Source organism: Scardinius erythrophthalmus (genome assembly GCF_964197995.2).
Source record: "Scardinius erythrophthalmus genome assembly, chromosome: 12".
Taxonomy (NCBI): Eukaryota; Metazoa; Chordata; class Actinopteri; order Cypriniformes; family Leuciscidae; genus Scardinius; species Scardinius erythrophthalmus.
In genome coordinates, this window is record NC_138232.1 from 6102649 (window position 1) to 6123602 (window position 20954).

The following is a 20954-nucleotide window of genomic DNA, read 5'->3' on the forward strand; positions in this document are numbered from 1 at the left end:
TCAAGGTCTAAGCCGCATACATGATGTATGAATGGAACTACTTCAAATTTTTTGAAAATAGCCAGGTCTAAAACATGTGCCAATTAATACAGATCTTGCTTTAGGAAGCAATTTACCAATGCTAGTGATTTCTCCTTCCGCTTCATTTTCAGTGCCATGAGCCTTTTGCAAAAGAAGTAACATAAAGTCATTCGCACTACATTCTTCAACACATCTAATGTGGTGCAAAAAAATTTTATCTGTCCAGATTGTGCACACTGAGGGTCGTGTTTCATGTTTTTTTTTTTCTCCAATGCGTTTTGCTCCAGGATGACTAACTGACATATCAAACACTTACTCAGCTGTCCTACTTTGAGCAGTCACATAAACAATCGAGTTGGTTCTCAAAGAGGCCCACTGCACCGAGGATATTTGTGTAAAAGTATCACGTTTAGGAATACACTGGAATGCTGGGTGTCGAAATAACTTTCCTTGATTTATGTCAGTGGGATTTTGTGGCTCTTTGGAGCTTAAACAGGCCTGGTGGTGGATTCATTTGGACAGAAGAAATGTAAAGGCTACAACTTTCTTAAAAAGACCAAATTCACATCACATTCTTCAGAGCAACTATCAGTTCTGGGCAATATCATTTGAAGTATAAAACACCCACAATACCCTTTATTAACATTATTGTAATAGTTTACTACTCTATGACAACTGCACAGCAACACTTTAGATTCAATCATTTTCATCAGGAGCAGAAAAAACATGAGCCAGGCTAACTCGTATTTTTCATATTCATTTAAAAAAAAGTTTTTTTAAGAGATGTTTAATCAACATATATTCATCCCTTTAAAGTACAGAAAAAAAAACGTAGGAGGCTGAATTGAAGTGTCCGTTTACAGAATCATAATAAAATATACAGTACATTTAAAGCAAGTAAATGCTCCTTTTTTTGATCACATCCAGTCTCTCTAGACAAGATGTACTTCACAGAAACATAGACTGCACATGTTTGCCCAGCTGGTATGCATTTTATTTCAATTGGTTCTCTGCAGGTAATACAGCAACAACAAATTTCACCAACAGTTCATTCATAAAATCCTCCGGGCTCCGTGTTCTCTGTTCACATCTCACAGCACTGCTCCACAGCCAGACCCAACAAATCAAACCTCTCTCCATGTGCATAGGCAATTTCAAAGCTCTGAGGAGCCGAAGGAAATTAAGTGTTGTACTTGAGATGGCCGAGATCTCGGTTCGAAATTTCAGACTTCCTGAACGGCGCAGAGATTCCGTAGGAACCTGGGTGTGAGTGGATGTGTTGAGTTTGGCCGTGGAGTGCAGGTGTTCAGATGGGCCGTATAAAGTGTGTGATGGTCGAGGGACAGGCGTTAGTTGGCTTTGGCACGCATCTGCGCTCTCTTGCCCGTCACCGCCTGGAATCCGGTCTTGATGCTGGCAACGGAACAGCGGGAGTGACACGTCTCGCACTGCAGGAAATAAAGTCGCGTGTCCTTCTGCAAGATTGTGTCAGGAGACCGACACGTGTGGCATGTCACATACTCCTCTGCAAAACAAAATCAGTTCGGATAAATCTGGTTTTTCCTCATGTAATGCAGAGCGGCAAAATTGCTAAATATTATGACAAATTAGAAGAAACTCTTCTATTTGAATATATTTTAAAATGTACGTTTTTCCTTTGAAGACTGGAGTAATGATGCTGAAAATTCAGCTTCGCATCAGTCACGTGATCCTTCAGAAATCATTCTAACATTCTGATTTGTTGCTCAAGAAACATTTATTATAATCATCATCATCATTATCATCATCAATGTTGAAAATAGTTGTGCTGCATATTTTTGTGGAAATGGTGATACGTTTCATCAGGATTTTTTGATGAATAGAAAGTTCAATGAACAGCATTTATTTGCATTAAGTTTATTTATTACATTTTATTAAAGCATTTATTAAACAGAAATCTCTTGTAACATTATAAATGTCTTTACTGTCACTTTTTACCAGTTTAACGGAATAATCTTCCCACAAATGTTTGAATGGTACCCCAGTTTCAACAAAAATGTTAAGCAGCAAAAACTCTTAAATATTGACAATAATAATAATGACATTTTTGTTGAGCAGCAAATCAGCAACAATGCTGAAAATGTAGCTTTGTGTCACTGGAATAAATTACATTTTAAAGTATATAGAAAACAGTCTCTTTTTATTTGTAAGAATTTTTTGCAATATTACTTTTTACTGTATTTTTTTAATGAAATGAATGCAGCCTTGGTAAGCAGAAGAGACTTCTTTCAAAAACATTAAAAACATGTAATCTTTCCAAAGTCTATATATAGACACACACACTTAAGATAAAAAATATTTCTATAAATATTGATTATAATATACGAAGCATGAAAAATATTATGGGCTTGTTACGAGTCACAACTACTGTATGTTTAAGAAAACTCACTTATATATCTTCTTAAGACATTCTCTATCTGTTTCTGCTGGAATCTGCCTTTGATGACGAGCTGATTGTTTCCATCTATGGACCCGCTGAAAAGTGAATACAGTGGTTAGTGCATTTCTAAAATAAAAAAGGCTTCTTTTAGGTTAAAAAAACCACCAATTATTTTCAATATTCCTTCCAAATCGCAAACTTCCAGTTTCCAGAAACAGAAAGAAGAATTCTACATGTGTAAGACTGATCTCCTTCAAAACTACAATCATCTGTAAATATCCAGGAGGCAAAATCGATGGATTTGGTTTCATGTGTCTTCTGAGATGCATGTCAGTGGACACAATGAGGTGCTGAAATGAGCGTTGAGCACTGAAATGAGCCTGGAAATCTTTTAATAATGCCTTTTGAAACGTTCACAGGGTCAGTCGCTCCCTTTAGAGCAGCAATGCCTTTCTCGACTGATTCAGGTTTCTATGACATTATGTGAAACGCCTCCAGCAAAAAGTGAAAATGAAGTGTCCTGATGGAGGGTTGCCAGACACCAGTACGATATTTTGCAAGGTTAATGATCATCGACAAAGAAAAAACATTGGTTTAGTGGTGCTCTCCATAAACCAGAATAATAATTCACTTTCAGATTGCACAAGGACAGAACATCACAATAGACTTTCCATGAACATGGTACAAAACGGTGCCAGAAACTCTTTTGCAGCAAACAGTTAGTGAGAGGAACCACTTTGCCAACAGCACACGATGTAATATTTGCAACAAGACCAGCAACACGACAAATCTGACGAAGCATTTGACAGAGCACGGAATAAACCTAACAGCAGAAAGTTGCTCCGTCTTGGACTGCGAGAAGAACTAGAGCGAGTCACATAAATGAACTGAAACTCAGAGAATAGGCTACTTTCCTCACACACATGAGAAATATCTCTATACAAAGCTTGAAATGTCTACTTTTAAACTAAATCAAACTCTAGGGCTGGACGACATGACCTAAAAAAATTTTTTTTTTACCTTGATTACAATTAATGATTTTTTGAACATTACGTCGGTTAGGTTCTGAATTTAGGGTTCGACTACTTTTCAATTAATTGTCCAGCCCTACAAATAGTCTTGGATTATGCAATCCAAAAGAAAGTAGAATTTGTCTCTATAGGCGATGGTTTTTGTTCACTATACTGCTAAGTAAAGGTACTTTGATACCAACTCTGTGCTGAAATTTTGAAAATGTGACGATACCATTTCTGTAGTACCGGATATATTTGGTCCCCACTAATAGGCAGTCGCTTCCATATTTATCTAAGCGCAGGGCTCCAGAATAGCTTTTTTTACTAGGAGCACTGTAGCCGATAGAAACTAGTGTCTGTGAATATTAAACCACAAAAAGGTCATTTAAACATTTATTCTGCTGACCTTTTTTTTAATCTTTTTATAAACAATGTTTACTTTTAAACAGCATGTAGCTTTCAATGTTTATATGTATTATTTACTTATGATTACCATCATAAATAATAAACTAGTTGAATTTAATCTAAAAATAAAAATTAAAATTTAAATAGTTCAATAAAATAGGAAAATAGTTCCACCAGATTTTGCTGTGGTACCGAAATCGGTACCGAGAACCATAAAATTTTAATGGTATTGTTACCGAGTACCGACTACTGGGATTTTGGTATCGTGACATATTTAACTGCAGAGTTGACGAGTCACTGAATGTCACCTTCATCTTTGAGGCCAACACTGACTCAGAAAACACTAGTTTATTAATAAACAATTAAAATGTCTCCTTGCTAAACATATCTAATAGTTCCTGTGGAAATGAAAACATGGGATTTGTGCCCAAGACACCAAGTTGTAGCCTTTCACAGGAAGAGCCAATAACAATATAAAACAAACTCACCTTGTACCTAACTCAGCTAGCAAAAACGCCAAAAGATGTTTTGGCTGTCGATGCAACCTGACAAATAAAAAGTACTGTTAAGAACCATACAAAATAAAGATTGCATTTGCAAATATGTGATATGAATATTTTTGATTGGAAGCTATTGAAATGCCCAACAGAAAGGCAAAAATAATAGCTCACTTTCCAGTTGTTCAAACTCAGTATCATAAATAAAAAGTTTAATTACAACTTGACAATTTTGAGTTTTGACTTACAGTTTGCAGATGTCTGTGAAGTTTACGAAGGAGGTCTTCTTTGTGCCGACCCTGACAACTTGAGGAGGCTTCATCACAAACTTTCTCTTTTCTCCTGCCACCATGTCTGGATTTTTTTCCCGCATGATGTTAAAGACTCTATTCAAAAGCTAAAATAACGTGATATTTTCAGTCAGTTTTAATTGAGAGCAGTCATTGTCAACAGAACATAGTGCACAAACTCTATGGCAATGATTATTTAGTTAAAAGTTTTCAAGAGCATATGCTTAATAGTAAGTTCTGTTTTTTATTAAAAAAAAATGTATTACAAAATTGTATTAAATGTAGAGCAGTCCCAAAAAGTACTTGGACAATTATGCTATCTTTAATATATGTCTGTCTTTGCATGAGATAACAAAATAGCAACAATATATATGCATATATTATATATAACATGCCATTGTTTAAAACAAAGACATTGTGTAAAAGTATTGTGACAGGTTCTGGTTGTCAAACCTTTGAGTTAACGTGATGATCTACACCTGTGTGAACTTGATGAGAACCAACTTCATACATCCACTAAAACTCATCTTGACACCAGCTGTAGTAATTCCAAACATGTCGCATAAAAGAGAAGTTAGCAGAGAAAAGCTATTCTGCCAAGAAAAGCACCAGATGGCAGCAGTCTCAGGCCCTTCATCAAGTTATCACCTAAAACGTGCACACATGTTCCGCAAGCTTGGAAATAAAAGCTCCCATTCACCTCATCGTATGTGTAGTCTCTCTCCGATCCTGCCCAGGCAGGGCCTGTCTGTGAGCTGAACGTGATATCATCGATGGTTTTACTGTCGTCATCTTCGACACCTTACACACAAACACCACACAATCATTCAAGTTAAGTCACCTTTATTTGTATAGCACTTTATACAACAGTTTGTTTCGTAGTGCAGCTTTACATTACAGTACAGTTATTTACAAAAAGCGCTCCACTGAAGTCATGTACTTACTATCATCTTTGCTTTGACTGTCTGTGTCCTCTTGAAAATCTCGGACTTTTCTATGTTTCTTCTTCTTAGGCAGCATTAAGTCATCATCCTCTTGTGTTTCTGATGGCTCTGTTTCGATCTTCAGCTCCTTTTGGAAATTTGCATTTTAGTTAGTTCACGACGATGCATGACAACAGCTGTCGGTGGGCACGAACAGAAAAAACTCCAAATGCAAAGACTCTGATGTGATTGCTCAGTTATCAATTTATATTTTAAAGGAAACCAAGTCTACAAGAAAGATAGCGTTTTCATGATCAAAACATCTTTCACTGACAAGCAATTACAGCGATGAAAACAATCAACAGTTTAACAACTATACATATGCAAACAATCAACTGACCTTTATTCCCTCCTCAAGCTCGGCATCAAAAATCTTCTCTTTTTTGGACTTCTTTTTCTTTTTCTTCTGGTTGAAGAAGTTTAAGTCATCCAGGTCATCTGATGTTTCTGGATCATCACCAAAAGAAAAAATTAACAAGCCACATTTGGATTACACAATATTTCACTGAGAAGCAATCAACATTCAGTGTGCAAAGCAACGATTAGGAAAATATTGGATTTTTGCAATAAATATTTAATAACAATATTGCATATTATCATGTTGTCAATGTTAGAATCGAACATGACTGTTTTAAATGTGCTTTTTATGTGGCCATTACATTTCTTTAGCCAATTTTACACTGGAAAAATGCATTTTTTTTTTAGCTAATTTCATTGAATCAACACAAAAAAAGTGTGTAAAAGGCAAATGCTAGGGGTGGGGGGGATCAATTCACAAATGAATTATATGTTCCGTCGATTCGTAAGGAATCACAAATTTCAAATAGGAAGTGTTACGTCTTTAACTTTGCAGTGCTAAAAGTTATTGAGACAGTGTTATTAAATCACAATAAGCTGCGTAAAAAGACTTAATGTGGCACAGATACTGTCTCTCAGATGCATGTAATCCCGAATTTAAGGTTCTTTCACAGCTCATTGTGCTTGAATGGTGAAATACACACACAATTATGTAAAAATGCACATTGTGTGAAGTATTCACATCTCACAACACAGTCTGTTAAGTTCTACACGAACAAACAGTTGGGAATAAATCAGATGTGTAACATTATATTAGATCCGTGCATTTGTTCTTAAAGGGACAGCAGCCTAATATGCTGCCATCCGTTTCATTAATGTTCAATAATGTTCATTTAAAAAAAAAAATAGAAGAAAATCCCTTTCTGCTTTTGACTAAATCACTGGTATCTTCGTTATGAATCGATTTATATTTAACAGTGAAGAGTCAATTTAATACATTTATTCAATTTCTATAGGATTTATTAAGACATGTTAAATAAAACTAGGCTACTGTACCTGATTTTTTTTCTATTGTATTTGTCCAATTGTTTATTTTCATTTATTTACCAGTTTTATATTTGCAAAAGTACTTATTTTTGTATCAATTAATTGTATTTATGTACTAAGTAGTTTTTCTATTTGTCTCAGGGCTGCCTTGCTTTATTAAAGACTGCCAGTCAAGTGAAATGATTGCTATCAGCTTAAACGGCATTTGTTTTATAATATTGGGTTGACTAAAATGAGGTAGAATAAACAATACATTTCAAGGTTTACATTTAATTCAGTGAGATGTTTTCTTCAAGATCTATTAAACTGTCTACTGCAGTCAAATAAGTAACAAAACAGTAAACTAGATTCAAATCTATTCATACATCAAATCGAAATTTGATTTAAAATCGAGAATCAAATACTGATGTTTATTACAATTCATTGTTATATTGATGCAAAAAAAAAATGTTTCATGTTGTAAATGTGAGTAATGTGAGTCAAAAGCTGTAAAACAGATTGGAAAACATACCTTGATTATTGATCAAAAAAGATTAACTTTTTGGGTTATTTGTAATTTGTTACTTCTTCTTGCTGTAAATGCAAAGAGAGATGATCTTTTTTGGCCTCTTAAAACTGCCAAGGAGTGATTGTTCAAGTTTATATATACAGTGTTTTGTTTTTATTGGATTTGAATTGTAAAAATCAAAATGGCTGGTAGGAAATGCTAGGGAAAATTAGACATTCATTAGCCATAATAATGGCAGGAGTGAAAAGCCCATAATAATACTGATTTGTGTTCACTACTCTATATTATGGAAGCTTGTTTCCACCACGAAACAAAAAAATATTTATTTTTTTCTCTCGCAACTGCAAGATAATATATCTCACTATTCTGCCTTTATAACTTGCAATTGAGAAAAAAGTCAGAATTGCAAGCTTCTATCCTGTATAGCACTCTTACTACTATGGTTAAGTAGGCAGTGAAAAAAAAGCAAGAGCACTAATGCACAACAGAATGGCATGTGTTTCACCTCTCTTCCTCCCCCCATCATCATCATCAAGATCGAACTCTTTCTCCTCGCCCCCGTCAGCCTCAGTCTCTTTTGTTTCCAGTTGTTGGCCTTCTTCTCCCTCACCACCATCTTCCTCCAGCATGAAAGGCTTCTTCTTTTTCTTCTTCTTCTTGGTCATAGTGGGATCAAATATCATCTGGAAGGATGATAATAGGAGTTTAATAATGAGACAACATTGAACAAAGGCTGTCAAAGACATCAAAAAGGGCAAAATAATGCAAGCAATAATCACCTAATCAGAACTAATCATACTAAAGCTCTCTAAGACAATCTCAGCTTTTGGTCTTGCACAAAAAGAACAGATTAATTATCCGAGTAAAAAAACTGAAGTTGTCATTTACAGCAGTGGTTCCCAAACCTGTCCTGAAGGCCCCCCAACACTGCACGTTTTCTTTGTCTCCCTACTCAAACACACCTGATTCAACTCATCAGCTCATTATCACATGGGTTAATTGAGCTGATGAGTTGAATCAGGTGTGTTTGATTAGGGAGACAACGAAAATGTGCAGTGTTGGGGGGCCTTCAGGACAGGTTTGGGAACCACTGATTTACAGCATCTGAATAATGAGCAGTTCACATAGGAATTACAAGACAATAAATGTGAAAATTCTCTGGACGGGAATCACATGGTAATACTACACTACTTTGATATTTACCATGGTGCAGAAATGTACATTCACATAGTCCTCAAAAGCCACGTTTCCACCGAAATTACCTGGAACAATTTGTCCCAGGAGCTTATTTTCCCCATGACCTGTTGCTGATTCGAACAGCAAACAACTCTTCTTACTGCATCCACCGCAACAGATTTTTAAAATTGGTGGTTGAATTGCGTGGAGTCGACCAATCATCATGTTCAGTTCCCAATCCCGAAAGTTCCTGAACATTGAAAAAGTACTACCTCACGAGCAGGGACTTTCCATAGTTGTCAAGTCCGTCAATAATCCACTATTAATTATAATTTTTTTGACAAGTCGAGTAAAAAATAAATAATAATAATCACAGGTTTTTGGGCTTATATTTTTTAAAAAAAAATGTGGTTGCTTGTTAGGAAAATCTGACAAGCAACTTTTTTTTCTTTACATTTTCCTTACATTTACTACCTTTCTCGACCCTGAAATTGGTAATAAGTTGCAGTCTATGGATGGACAGAAAGCTCTCGAATTTCATCAAAAAAATATCTTAATTTGTGTTCCAAAGATGAACGAAGGTCTTACAGGTTTGGAACGACATAAGGGTGAGTAATTAATGACTGAATTTTCATTTTGGGGTGAACTATCCCTTTAACAAACAATGCCACCAACAGAGATGCACAGAGCTGGAGAGGAAACATGCGAGCTGATGGAGGATGGTGCAAAGAGGAGAGGTATGTAATTTAAAAAAAAAAAATGTTTCAATGTATTTTTCATTACAGGCTACTAAAAAAAAAAAACAAGTATACTAATGCTATCAGTAGGTAGGCCTATGGTTTGAATTTATTTTATTATAATATGTGTCTATATTGCAGCTCTCCCTTAGTGCTCTTGCCTTTAACATGGTGCTTGTGTATGTGTGTTCACTACTCCTAATGTGTGTGTACTAACTTGGATGGGTTTATGTCACTTTTTCTCCTTTTCCATCTCCAAACCTATTCTGCTCACATGTGATCGGAGGATATGCGTGCCTTCCTGCTTTGTTGCAATTTAATGATTTTTGTCAAATTCCGTCTGTTTTTGCTTTTCACACTCAGAGTGGTTTCAGTTTAATATGTTGCAGGCTCATTTATTGATAAAAAAAATTATATTGATGATAATAAATAATATTGGGCTTGTTTTTCGCTGCTTATTTGTCTTGCGAGAGTTGGCAACACTAGGACTATCTGAGGAGAACATTTTTACCCAAAACTTCCCTGGTCCCTCGAAACACACTGAGTAACGTTACCACGTTCTTCCGGTGGAAATGATGCTACTTGGTATTTTACTACTTTAGGGTACTTGTTTGTATGAGACGCTGTTTATTGAATAATTGCCATATTTATATAGCATGGTATTTTATGATTATTCAAGAATACCATGATATGTGTCTGAAAACACAGTAACGTTGTAGAAACCATGGTAATGTTACCACAAAACAAGAATTACCGAGAAACGTCTGCAAAACATGGTAGTGCCAAAGTAAATATCTAAAAAACATAGTTGTATTATGAGGACTAATAAAACACAGTACTCGTCCAAAATAACATGTTATTACCTCGTCCAAACAACCACGGTAGTACCCCAATAACTTACCTGTCCAACTAACGCTAGCCTGTATTACTACGGTGAGTTAAATGTAAAAAATAAACATGTTATCATGTCTAATTTTCCATGGTGGTACAATATTACCATTTGTCAATAAAATGGAAAGACTGTTAAAGAAGCGTAAGATATGTATATCTAACTAGCTGACAAATGACAAAAAGATCTAGAAAAGACGAGCTGTGCACATGCTTCCTCACAGCCTTTACTAGTAGGCCCAATTGTCCTTCTCTTTGAATGTCTAATTAATTAAACATAAATTAACAGATAATCTTTCTAAAACAACGATTGTTTACTAACCTCGTCTCCTGACATGGTTACAGGTTGTTGTGAAAACCCAAGAAGAAGAAAATAAGCGTTATAATAGACTATTCTTCACGGTACACCTTTCCTCGAAATGCGAGTGGCTCGCGATGGTCCGGGCGGAGCTCCGTACGCATGCGCGTTAGATTGGCCTAGGCGCATTGCATGACGGAAGTTGTAGTTTTGGCCTGCAAATCTACGAAGTGGAGCCCATTTTTCTCAACGTTTGTTACTTAAACTTTAAAATTACTATATTTAACTAAACCAATTGTGGCACAGAGATGTTTTCACTCAGAAATGTGACTTCGACAGTTAGGGATTACAGAACTCCCCAGTCCCTCCATGTCTTGTTTGGGCAGATTATTTGGAGCTCATGAACCAAAACCCTTCATGCTGACACAAGCTTGAGAGTGTTTACATGAACAAATGAGTGAGCTGGAAGAAATACTCTTAAGAGTTAAGTAAATATTGGGAAATAATGTTTCTAACTGCATGGCTTGAGGAGGTATCTGGGGTTTCACATTCTATGAATCTACACTACAATATCTTCAGACCTGCTCCAGAGTTGAACCTGGGTACTTTTGTTCTTTATGTTCATACTGGCTTGCAAACCATTTTATTCCTCTAATCTGTTTAAAATTGCGGTGGGATTCCTGGCTCCCAGAGAGCTAAACCCTTGCTTCATCCTTTCCTGTCTGCTTCTTAATAACAATGTCGTGTTACAATGTTACATGCAATCATAGAGCACATAAATGTGAACTTTTCACTTTTTTTAGATCAAATACAGCCCCTGAGGTATAAAGGTCTGTTCGATTTATTAGGCCTACTAGCAACAGCAACCACCAAATTACTTTCCTAATCACCTGTTTGTATATGAATTTCAACATTTCCTTATTTTTATTTTTTTATATGATGTTGTTTATTTTCTATCTATTGTCTAACGGTATAAAGGTATTATATCTAACGGTATTTTTAACTCAAACCCTTTGCTGAAAGGCTAATCATTTGTTGTTCAATGTTTGGTTTCTGTTGTGCAGCTTAAGGCTTTAAAGTGTGTGTCTCAAGAGTAAGAGTCGCAGCTTGAACCCCTAAATGTAATATATCATGACAGTATAGATGCTAAAGAGGTCAGCAGTGGATCAGCAGTATGTTTCAGGGTGTATGGGGTGGATCACGGCTAATGTATGCATTCTCCATACTGCATTTGCTCTGAGCAGCTCGATTTTCCCGGTAAAAGAGCTGTTGGACTCTTACCGCAAGCTGTGAAGTGAAAGAAAATGTATTCATGTGTAAATCTGCTTATAGGAAATAAGTAGTTTATGCTTTTTTGAGCATGGGAGGGAAGACAGAAATCCAGACAAGCAAATCCAATATGTGCAGAAGAAGGTAAAATGTGTCTTATTCCTTCCCTCTGACTCTTTCTCTCTCTTTTGTGTCTCTCTCTGTCTTCATTTGTGTTGCCGTTATCATGAAGGTGACATGAGGTCCTCTTTTGGGCTTTTTAACAGCCAGAAAAATGTCTAGGCTATATGTTCACAAAACCGGATCATTACTATGTATTTTATGTATTACTGTCATTTTTAATGTAATAAATCTCTGTTACTTTAGTTCTCGTAGAGGTTCAGCCTAGTTTTTAGACTATACACATTACTAATCAAAACACTGAAGCTATGCCGAGACGTCTTATTTTCATTATAGGCCCATTTCGAGTTTATGTGTATAGCATTAGCACTGAAAGTGAAAATACACACGTGTCACAGGCATCGGAGAATAGCGAGAAAACCTTAAATTAGGTTGACAGATAGCGAACTATTTCGAATCTGTGGGCACTTAAATGCATGATGCCGTTTTTCACTGATCTCAGAGATTCTGCGATTTCGGAAACTGGATAGGAATATGGCTTTGAAACTAAATGTATATGTTGAAATCAAAGGTTTCTCTACCCATGGTACTACCAAACTACATAATAGCTTCAACAAATGGAAACACATGTCGACTCACGCATCACAGTATATTTGGTGTCAGTTCTTACTGAAATATCCCACGTCTTTTCCGTTATGTGGGCATTTCTGTTTCATGTCACTTCATACTTTGAATACTGTTTTAGTTTATTCTTTTATACGGTAAAGGAAAACTATTAAAAAATACGTCCATTTACAAAATCTCCTATTTCAGTGAAAATAAAATCACATTGGCCAAATTAAAATGCTTTTTTATTATTATTGCTTATTTCATTTATTATAACAACAAATAAATTCTTATTCATTAAAATGTTTGTGATTAATTTTTTTATTCATTCATTGTTTATTTAAAAAGCACATTTAAAAAAAAAACAAAAAAAACAAGGTTGACCAAAGTGCTGTACAGAGCTTTATAATCAATAAGAGGAATTAAGTACACAAAACTAAATAATTCATCAAATAGTAAAAGCCACAGTAAATAAGTGAGTTTTGAGCTGGGATTTGATAATAGAGAGAAATGGCACAGTTCGGATCCATACCGGTAGAAGCTGTTCCAAAGTTTAGGTCCTGCTATCGCAAAAGCTCGGTCCCATATGTTTTAGCCTATTAACCTGCGGACAGAGAGCAATCCGAGATCCCCAGCCCAAAGTGACCTAGATGGGCCGTGAGAACGTAGCATGCCAGAAAGATCACCTGGTGCTAGGCCTTTTATTGATTTAAAAACAAAAACTACAATTTTACATTCTATTCTCAATTTAACCGGTAGCCAGTGCAAAGAAATTAAAATAGGAGTGATGTGATCAAATATTCGATTACCGGTCAACACCGTTTGTAGACGCTCAATGGATGAATGGTTAGTAAAGTGAACTGCAATAATCAAGACGCAAAGCAATGAACGCATGAATACATATTTCAAAGTTCTTCAAAGAGAGAAAATATTTAACTTTTTCTAAGGTGTCATAAATGGAAAAAACATGATTTAACAACAGAATTAATATGTTTATCAAACCAAAGTCCTGAATCAAACAAAACACTTAGTTTTTTTATTCTCTTGGACCCTGATTTCACTGTGCTAAAAAACTTAAATACATATTTAACTAATTTTGTGTTTTTCAAAATCATACATTTTTTTAATATAGACATATTCAAAATATACTAAATGAATCTGCATGAATAAAAGAAAAGTTATATCTATTGAATATGCAGTTAAAATCACCTTAAATAAGGAACAAGAATGAATTATTTGAAGCATTAAGAAAAGATCACAAATTCTGCAAATAATTTTAAATAGGCAAGAGCTGAAAATCTGTTCATATTAAATGTCATTTATTATATAACTTTCTTTAGCTTTTATTAAGCAACTAAATCAACCAGTTTATCACCAAGCGTATAAAACATGAGCCATTCGTGAATCACATCGAGATAGATGCGAGACATGTTAAGCTAGCGTGCAAAGGAAACACGGTTTAAAACTTGATCTCTTTTAAAAAAAATGTAATAAAAAAAGGCAAAATCACTACCAACTTGATACCCAGTGATCACCGTGCATTTTTGTTGTATGGAAAATAACATTTACATAATAAAAGAATGGTTCAAAAATAGGATAGGATACTAAGATTTGTTTTCAGAGAATATATTCTATAGAATAGATGGTGAAAACGTCCTACTTTTTGTTATTAGAATCACAGGCCTTGACGGTTATGTTTTGGTTTAGATCGTATGCTTCTGCACCCAGCTGGCACAATTTTCAGTCTCGTACAACTTCTGATAATTGCACCCCAGAAAACTGGTGTTAATGACAGAAAATAAGTGGCTGAGAAACACATGCTTTCTTAGCTTGTCCAGACCCTGTCAAACCCACATTTACGGCATCTCTTCATTCTGGACAATTCAAAGGTTTCCCAAATCCCCTGAGAGCAATGTTCGGCACTCACTTGGTTGACTTTCCCCACTAGCGGTTCCATGGCTTTGATTTTACAAAAGTTTCCAAGCCTCTGACAATGTCCAGATGAGCAAATGATAGACTTATTCCTAATGAATTGCATACTTTGGCATTAAATAAGTGAATGTAATGTCACCACCATTGAACCAGCCAAAAAAACAATACTGACATGATTAGATCCTGTTATTAGATCCCATACCTCTCTTGGTGTTTTTAAATCTCACTTAATGACTACTTGCTCACACTTGCACTCAACTGTATTTAATTTAGTCATTTTTGTGTTTGTTTTGGACTTGGTCTCGGTCTCATGTGGGTTGTATGAATATATTAGGTGCTGGTTTGTAAAGCACTTTGGCCAACATGTGTTGTTTTCAAATGTGCTGTAGAAATAAATGTGATAGATGGATTGATGAGTGATTGATTCCTTTTATACATCCGATTTTATCATTTAAAGTAAAGTTCACATTGAATCTATTTGTAACATCTGGGCAGTCTCTTTGGAATAATCTTTGGAGAACAAGGCTTACAAATGTGTGATTTTGTTATGAACATTTGCTTCAGGTCAGAAGGTGAGAAGGCACTTATTAAATGTTACTAAAACTTAAGATACTGGGCAGAAACTGTTGTTGAAAGTGTCGTGAAACGCCTGAATAGTGCCATTGTGTTGAAAACTAGATGACGGAGAAAACAACAAATCCGTTTCAAATGAGCACGTTCTTTTGATAATTTGCTCAGATGATCTTGCAGCAATCATACATCCCCTAAGAGGAAAAACAGTCAATTACCTCAGCTTGTGGTTTTCTGTGTAGAATTATTGATGGTTGTGGTTTTCTACTGGTGGATCTCATGTGAGTAAGGATGCCCCGCTCTCACGCCAGTTACACACGTCATCAGAGAAGAGATGTTGCTGCCAGAGGAGAGGAAGTTAATTTGATTAATTATTTTTCAATAAATGCAATATTTCAGATTAAAATAGAGCAAAGGCCTTTAAAATCAATTTTTTAAGAGAGAGTAGTGGCATCTGGAGGCGTTAAAACAATTTGTGTAATGTCATGGTGTAACCACCTATATAGCTCCCTATAAATACATAAAGAGTTGTCTTTTTAGACATAATTTCTTACTTATATATATATATATATATATATATTGCATTTAGATATACTGTATATTTAGACATTCGAAAAGACTACTTTTTGTCAAGGTTAGGATATTTTTTGTTAGATATGCATCAGGTTTTGCATTTTGGTTGCAATCAAAATAGTTAAAAAAGGGAACACATGAAAAGCATTTTTGTTACTCAATATTTGATTAATAATTAAAAAACCTGACAAAATAAGGAATGGATAGCGATAATTCTAAACACTTCATACAAACATTTTGTAATTAATGTAATTTTTGTCTGTGCATTCTGCATTGGGGTTGAATTGTTGATTTTATTTCACACATTTACACTAGTTCAAATGTATGTGTGGGTGTCTATTTTGTTTTGGAGTGTTTTTTTTTTTTTTGCATCATAGTTTGTGCCACCAAAAGATTCGTATTCGTATTTTTTATGTTTTTCATATTAATTTCCTGTGTCGGTTAATTTTGACCGCAAGGTACCAAGTTTTACTTTTTATTTTTCGACCCTTTAACATATCTGAATCATGTCCATGATTCTTTTGTGAGTTCACATAGCTAATGCGACAAAAGTCACCAAGTGTCATCCCATTCTGGTGGAGCAAAAGAAAAAAGAAAAAATCAAAACGTAAATTTTTTTGGTCAACTCCAAAGAGGACCAAAGAGGTCCAGAGGGTCAAAGATAACAAGTCACTGAATAAAAAAAATAAAATAATGATGTGCATGGATAAATACTGCAATATTTCATAAAAAATATTCCATGGTGACTTTACATTTTCATTGGTGTTTGAATTTCACACAGGTAGTTCATCACATTAAATATGAAGTCTGACAAATGCTTTAATTTGAACTGTATATCCACAGTTTACTCATTTTCATTCAGACAAAAGTGTTTATGACATTCACACATTTATAAGCAACTTTTTTTTACAGTGCAAATACTTATTCAGCCCACTATATACACATTCACTTAGCCCTCACTCTCTCTCTCTCTCTCTCTCTCTCCCCCTCTGCTCCGTCTGGACGTAGGATCCGCCCCTGCTTAATTTTTATCATTTCGCCCCTTTCTGAATTTCCTGACTAAAAAGTCTGTCTGACATTTCTCTCTCAGTCTCAGCAGGGGAGCGGGGAATATCTCAAGCCAGCCACAAAAAGGGAAAACGGGGTGCCCCATTACTCACCAGGACAGGTCAGTTTGTAAACACCGACTCCTGAAGATTACCTGGGTGTCAGTTTTGAATGCACTGTGAAAGAGGATATAAAAAAAAAACAGGAGATTGTCAGAAAAAGGAGGTTAAACATGGTGAGAAATGATAAACTGTGATCAAATGCCATTAGAAATACTGTACACTGGAACTGTAGATGTAAGCAAATTTTATATTCGAATAGTGTGTCTGATTTTTTTGTTCTCGGTTGTAGGAACTAATATTGAACTAACTGCACAGGAATATAACAGTCCTAGTTTTACTTGCTATTTGGCCTATATAAAAACGATTCTGCTGTGCAAAATCTAGAGGTTATAATTCTAACTAGCATTAAACTGCTTCTTATAGTGTGTAAATGTTCTGATGTTGTGTATAATGACGAATGAATATGTTTGCTGTGTGTCTAACATCTGTGCATACACAAGCATTTGAGCTTCAGCTTGGATACATTTGAAAGCAAATTCATACGGGCTAGTTCTCTCTCGTGTTTACTTTCATGATTTGTTTTGGGCTTTAAAATTGCTAGGCAAGAATTTGTGCTCATCACTGAATCAGCACTTTTTTGTTTATGATTCTGTTTTTGAACTATTGTTTTGTGCAGGGTGAAGTCCTAATATGAGTCCGTCCTTGTTGCTGTGCTGTCTGCTGCTCTGTTTAGCCTGCTGTGTCACGGTACACACACACATGCTCATGGAGGAACAATACAGCTCCAACCAAACAACCATCAGCTTGCAAGTCAATAACCGAACAGATGCACCTCCTGTTCTCATAGTCGGTAAGGCTTCTTTCTCCAACACACAAGCTGTGAAAATAATATACAAAACAAATGATCACCATTATTAATGAAGTAGCAAATAAATTGCTACAAATGGTCAACACAAACTTCTAGCCAAGTGCTATTTTATTTTAAATTCACATCAGAATAAATCATTCTCTGTTTAACACTTAAAACTTCTACTTTATTTGTATTTTCCATTATCGAAGGGCTTTCAAAAACACCTAAGAAGAACAAGAAACTGGAAAAGAAACCAAAAAAGGTTTGTAATAAATTGTTATATATTCAATTAACTGATATTTAATACATTGACCCATACAATAAGGATGTTTAATTCAGTTCATAGAGATTTAAAATGTTTAAACTAAAGTTGATATGCTGATAATAAAAATGTCTAATTAAATATGTGATGAAAACAAATTTAGTCTATAAACTGTTCACCTTTTATTCATTATACAGCCTATGTTTATTAAAATATTTGAAATAGATTTCGAATGTAGGCCTATTGTTTATTGACAGTCTGTGGTGAAAATTAGTCTACATTACTGAAATAAAATATGGTCGACTCCTTTGTTTTGCTGAGGCTAATTTCATAGCTGGAAAAGTACACAATTACATACTATTTTCATAAAATGTCAAAATGGCAGCTTGATATTTACCTGGATTTTTTTTTTTTTTTGCTCTTTTTCACACATCACACGTCAAGCTCATTTATGACACATCAGTCTCAAACAAAGTTTATTTAGAGGCGCATTCGTTTCGTTGGCCATGGAGTAGCCTAGCTAATAAACGCCATACCAGGGGTCGTAATTTGTTACTTTTTAATGCAAATCATTTTCATTATAAATAGGCTATTGAATGGGTCCCTCGTTATTTTTTAGGTTACTTTAAATAACCCTGGTACACAATTTGTCCGAAGCCGAAGCAGCACATTTAAATGCATGTTTTAATTGTATACTTTTCAGAAATTAGGCAACCGAATAAAGAGACCTCCTCCGCCGCCGAACTGTGTGCCGCTGTGGAGCAGCTGTAAGACGCCGAGCTCGGTGTGTTGCGATCAGTGCGCCTTCTGCCACTGCCGCCTCTTCAAGACCGTCTGCTACTGCCGCATGGGATACCCGAAATGCTGAACACTCTCTGCTGACAGGAGCCATCATGATCCGGATGATCATGTGACTGTCCCTATCTTAAAGGCTTGTTTATAAAACCCTGTGGGATTATGACAACCGATTATCCATGCACTCCCATCATATAGCCTGCCTGCCTAATCATGAACGCGATCCGAGGCCTGATAAACCGACAGAAGCGCCTGGGAGTAAAGCAGAGCCACCTGGGTGATTACCAAAGTGAACTTTTAATTACTTATAAACGTATTTTAAAAGGTTCACGTTAATGAAAATAATTATTAATGTTTGTATGAACACTTTGTGTTGTAAGCACTTTATGGAGAAAAAAAAAAACCGTTAAAGCAACCGTGACCTGTTTGAGCTGCTATACGTGCACTAAAACAACAACAAAAATCACCACAATTGCCGCCAAAATAGTTTTGTCGCGTTTACGTCAACCGCCACCACTCTCATTAAATAATAAAAGACAATAAAATAAATTAAACGAAAGATTTAGAGAGATTATATACGTTTGTGTATAATAGGTTAATTTTTTTAAGGCTAATGTGGAATATTTTTGTTGAAAGGCGAACTAGATTAGGATAGTAGTTATTGGGTCGATTTTAAACATGGCACATTTCTGTATATTCGTGTAAATTGTGGATGCAATATCTATTTCATTATCTTGATTCACACAATGAAATAATCAGGGTCAATATCCAATTTACCCAGTTATAAACTGGGGAACGTAGCAGAATATTGCGCTCTTTAATTGTAAAAAATCATAAATGACATTATAGATTAAAATAGTAAAATAAAATATTTTTATTTTTGTCTGTAAAATTTAATTCGTGAAATTGACTTTGCACGCATTGTAAATTATGTGACAACTTGCCCCATAAGACCCCCGTGACAGAACGAAGACTTTTAAGATTTAAAAAAAAAAAAAAACTCTGTAATCATACATTTACAGATAGGCTATGACTTGAGGAAGTTTACGCATTTTTTTTTTTTTTTTTTTTTTAAAGATTTAGGTGAGTACAATTTTTTTCACTACTTCATTCACTTATTTGTGCCTGTTAGAATTGAAATATATATTTTTAAATAGTCGTTAAAAATAACAATGTTGGCTATATTCGATGTAGTCTCTTATTTAATAAGCTGCATGTATAAACAGAACTATCAAATTGCTGTTTTAAATGACGTATAGCATGGCACACCACTGGATATACTGTACCCAGTATAAAATTTAAATATAACGCAACTAGTTACTTACAAGGTCTTGCTTTAAAGACAACTGATTAAGCAAAGCAAGATCAAAGTGGAAGTACACCAGTTCCAAACACCTTAAATACTTATCGGTCCTACAGGTAATAAAACACACATTCAAAAACACACATACACACAGGGTGACACTAAAGGTTCCAGAGGTCACAGCTGGTTCACATTGAAAGTAAGCAATGGCCAAGAGAGGAGAGGAAAAAGAAAAACTCAAAGAGATAGGCCTTTGTTATGTCTCTCAGGGGACACTTTCTGGGTATTTTAGGGGTCCAGAACATCTAATGGCCTACAGACTACTCTCTTACCCCCCAAGCACTAATTACACTATTTTACAGTTTCCAACTAATAAGGGCCAAATTAGATTGAAACCATGTGTCTAGTATGGCAGACTGAGTTAAGGCATTGCTTATCTACAGTATAAACCGGTTTGGGCTCATTAGGCCCGTTACTGACAGCGGTTCTGCTATTTTTCAAGGCACCAATTTGTGTTCCCGACTGCATATTGTCGGTCAGTGAATGCCTCAAGGAATCGTTACTGGACACAAGGAGAATTTGATATGTTTTGGCTTGTGATATTAAGATTATTTATGGGAAATGTCAAATGATGTGAAGATTCTTGAAATCGCTTCACAATATAATGTTTAACATCAAATACTCCACATTACACAACACTGGAAGAATCATGACAAGAAATGTAATCCAAAATCCTACTGCAAAAAGCATTTCCAAGACTATGTGAGATGGATCGCTATAAACAGATAAACAGACCCCAAAATAAAAAGGAAAAACAAATAAAATCTGCAGGACTTCCTTTCTTCAGTGAAATGCAGATATTTGAATGTCAGTGGGTACAAACAACATTGGACCCCATTGACTTTCATTGTACGAAAAAAAAGAAAAAAAAAGTCATCGTGACAATTAAAAATATCTTCTTTTTGTGTTCCAGAGAAGGAAGCAGG

The 20954-nt window shown here is 35.3% G+C and overlaps 2 protein-coding genes across 5 annotated transcripts; one reads left to right on the forward strand and one right to left on the reverse strand.

The window, feature by feature from the left end:
- Positions 1-765: 765 nt before the first annotated feature.
- eif2s2 (eukaryotic translation initiation factor 2, subunit 2 beta) lies at positions 766-10814 on the reverse strand. Of its 2 annotated transcripts, none has more exons than XM_081380947.1 (9): positions 10604-10814; positions 7986-8163; positions 5969-6075; positions 5590-5716; positions 5346-5446; positions 4604-4752; positions 4347-4403; positions 2450-2535; positions 766-1546 (listed from the first exon to the last, which is right to left on the reverse strand). In XM_081380947.1, exons 1-9 carry the CDS (start codon positions 10616-10618, stop codon positions 1371-1373), a joined length of 996 nt encoding a protein of 331 aa, XP_081237073.1. In that variant the 5' UTR covers positions 10619-10814; the 3' UTR covers positions 766-1370. The 2 variants fall into 2 exon arrangements, with proteins under 2 accessions (XP_081237073.1, XP_081237074.1); XM_081380948.1 differs by lacking the exon at positions 10604-10814 and adding an exon at positions 8260-8440.
- asip1 (agouti signaling protein 1) lies at positions 9334-19057 on the forward strand. Of its 3 annotated transcripts, XM_081380951.1 has the most exons (5): positions 9334-9393; positions 16740-16817; positions 17435-17608; positions 17818-17870; positions 18574-19057. In XM_081380951.1, the coding sequence occupies exons 3-5, from the start codon at positions 17449-17451 to the stop codon at positions 18736-18738; spliced, it is 378 nt and encodes a 125-aa protein (XP_081237077.1). In that variant the 5' UTR covers positions 9334-9393; positions 16740-16817; positions 17435-17448; the 3' UTR covers positions 18739-19057. The 3 variants fall into 3 exon arrangements, with proteins under 3 accessions (XP_081237077.1, XP_081237075.1, XP_081237076.1); XM_081380949.1 differs by lacking the exon at positions 9334-9393 and having other exon boundaries at positions 16711-16817; positions 18574-18875; XM_081380950.1 differs by lacking the exon at positions 9334-9393 and having other exon boundaries at positions 16804-16931; positions 18574-18875.
- The last annotated feature ends 1897 nt before the right edge of the window (positions 19058-20954 follow it).

Excerpts from the sequence above, each read along its gene's own strand:
- eif2s2 (XM_081380947.1), bottom strand. Across the intron at positions 5,717-5,968 it reads AGCTTGAGGAGGGAATAAAG|GAGCTGAAGATCGAAACAGA; the intron begins GTCAGTTGATTG and ends AATTTCCAAAAG. Across the intron at positions 1,547-2,449 it reads TGTCTTAAGAAGATATATAA|AGGAGTATGTGACATGCCAC; the intron begins GTGAGTTTTCTT and ends TTTGTTTTGCAG.
- asip1 (XM_081380951.1), top strand. The coding sequence starts at position 17,449 with ATGAGTCCGTCCTTGTTGCTGTGCTGTCTGCTGCTCTGTTTAGCCTGC. Across the intron at positions 17,609-17,817 it reads ACCTCCTGTTCTCATAGTCG|GGCTTTCAAAAACACCTAAG; the intron begins GTAAGGCTTCTT and ends CCATTATCGAAG. Across the intron at positions 17,871-18,573 it reads TGGAAAAGAAACCAAAAAAG|AAATTAGGCAACCGAATAAA; the intron begins GTTTGTAATAAA and ends TATACTTTTCAG.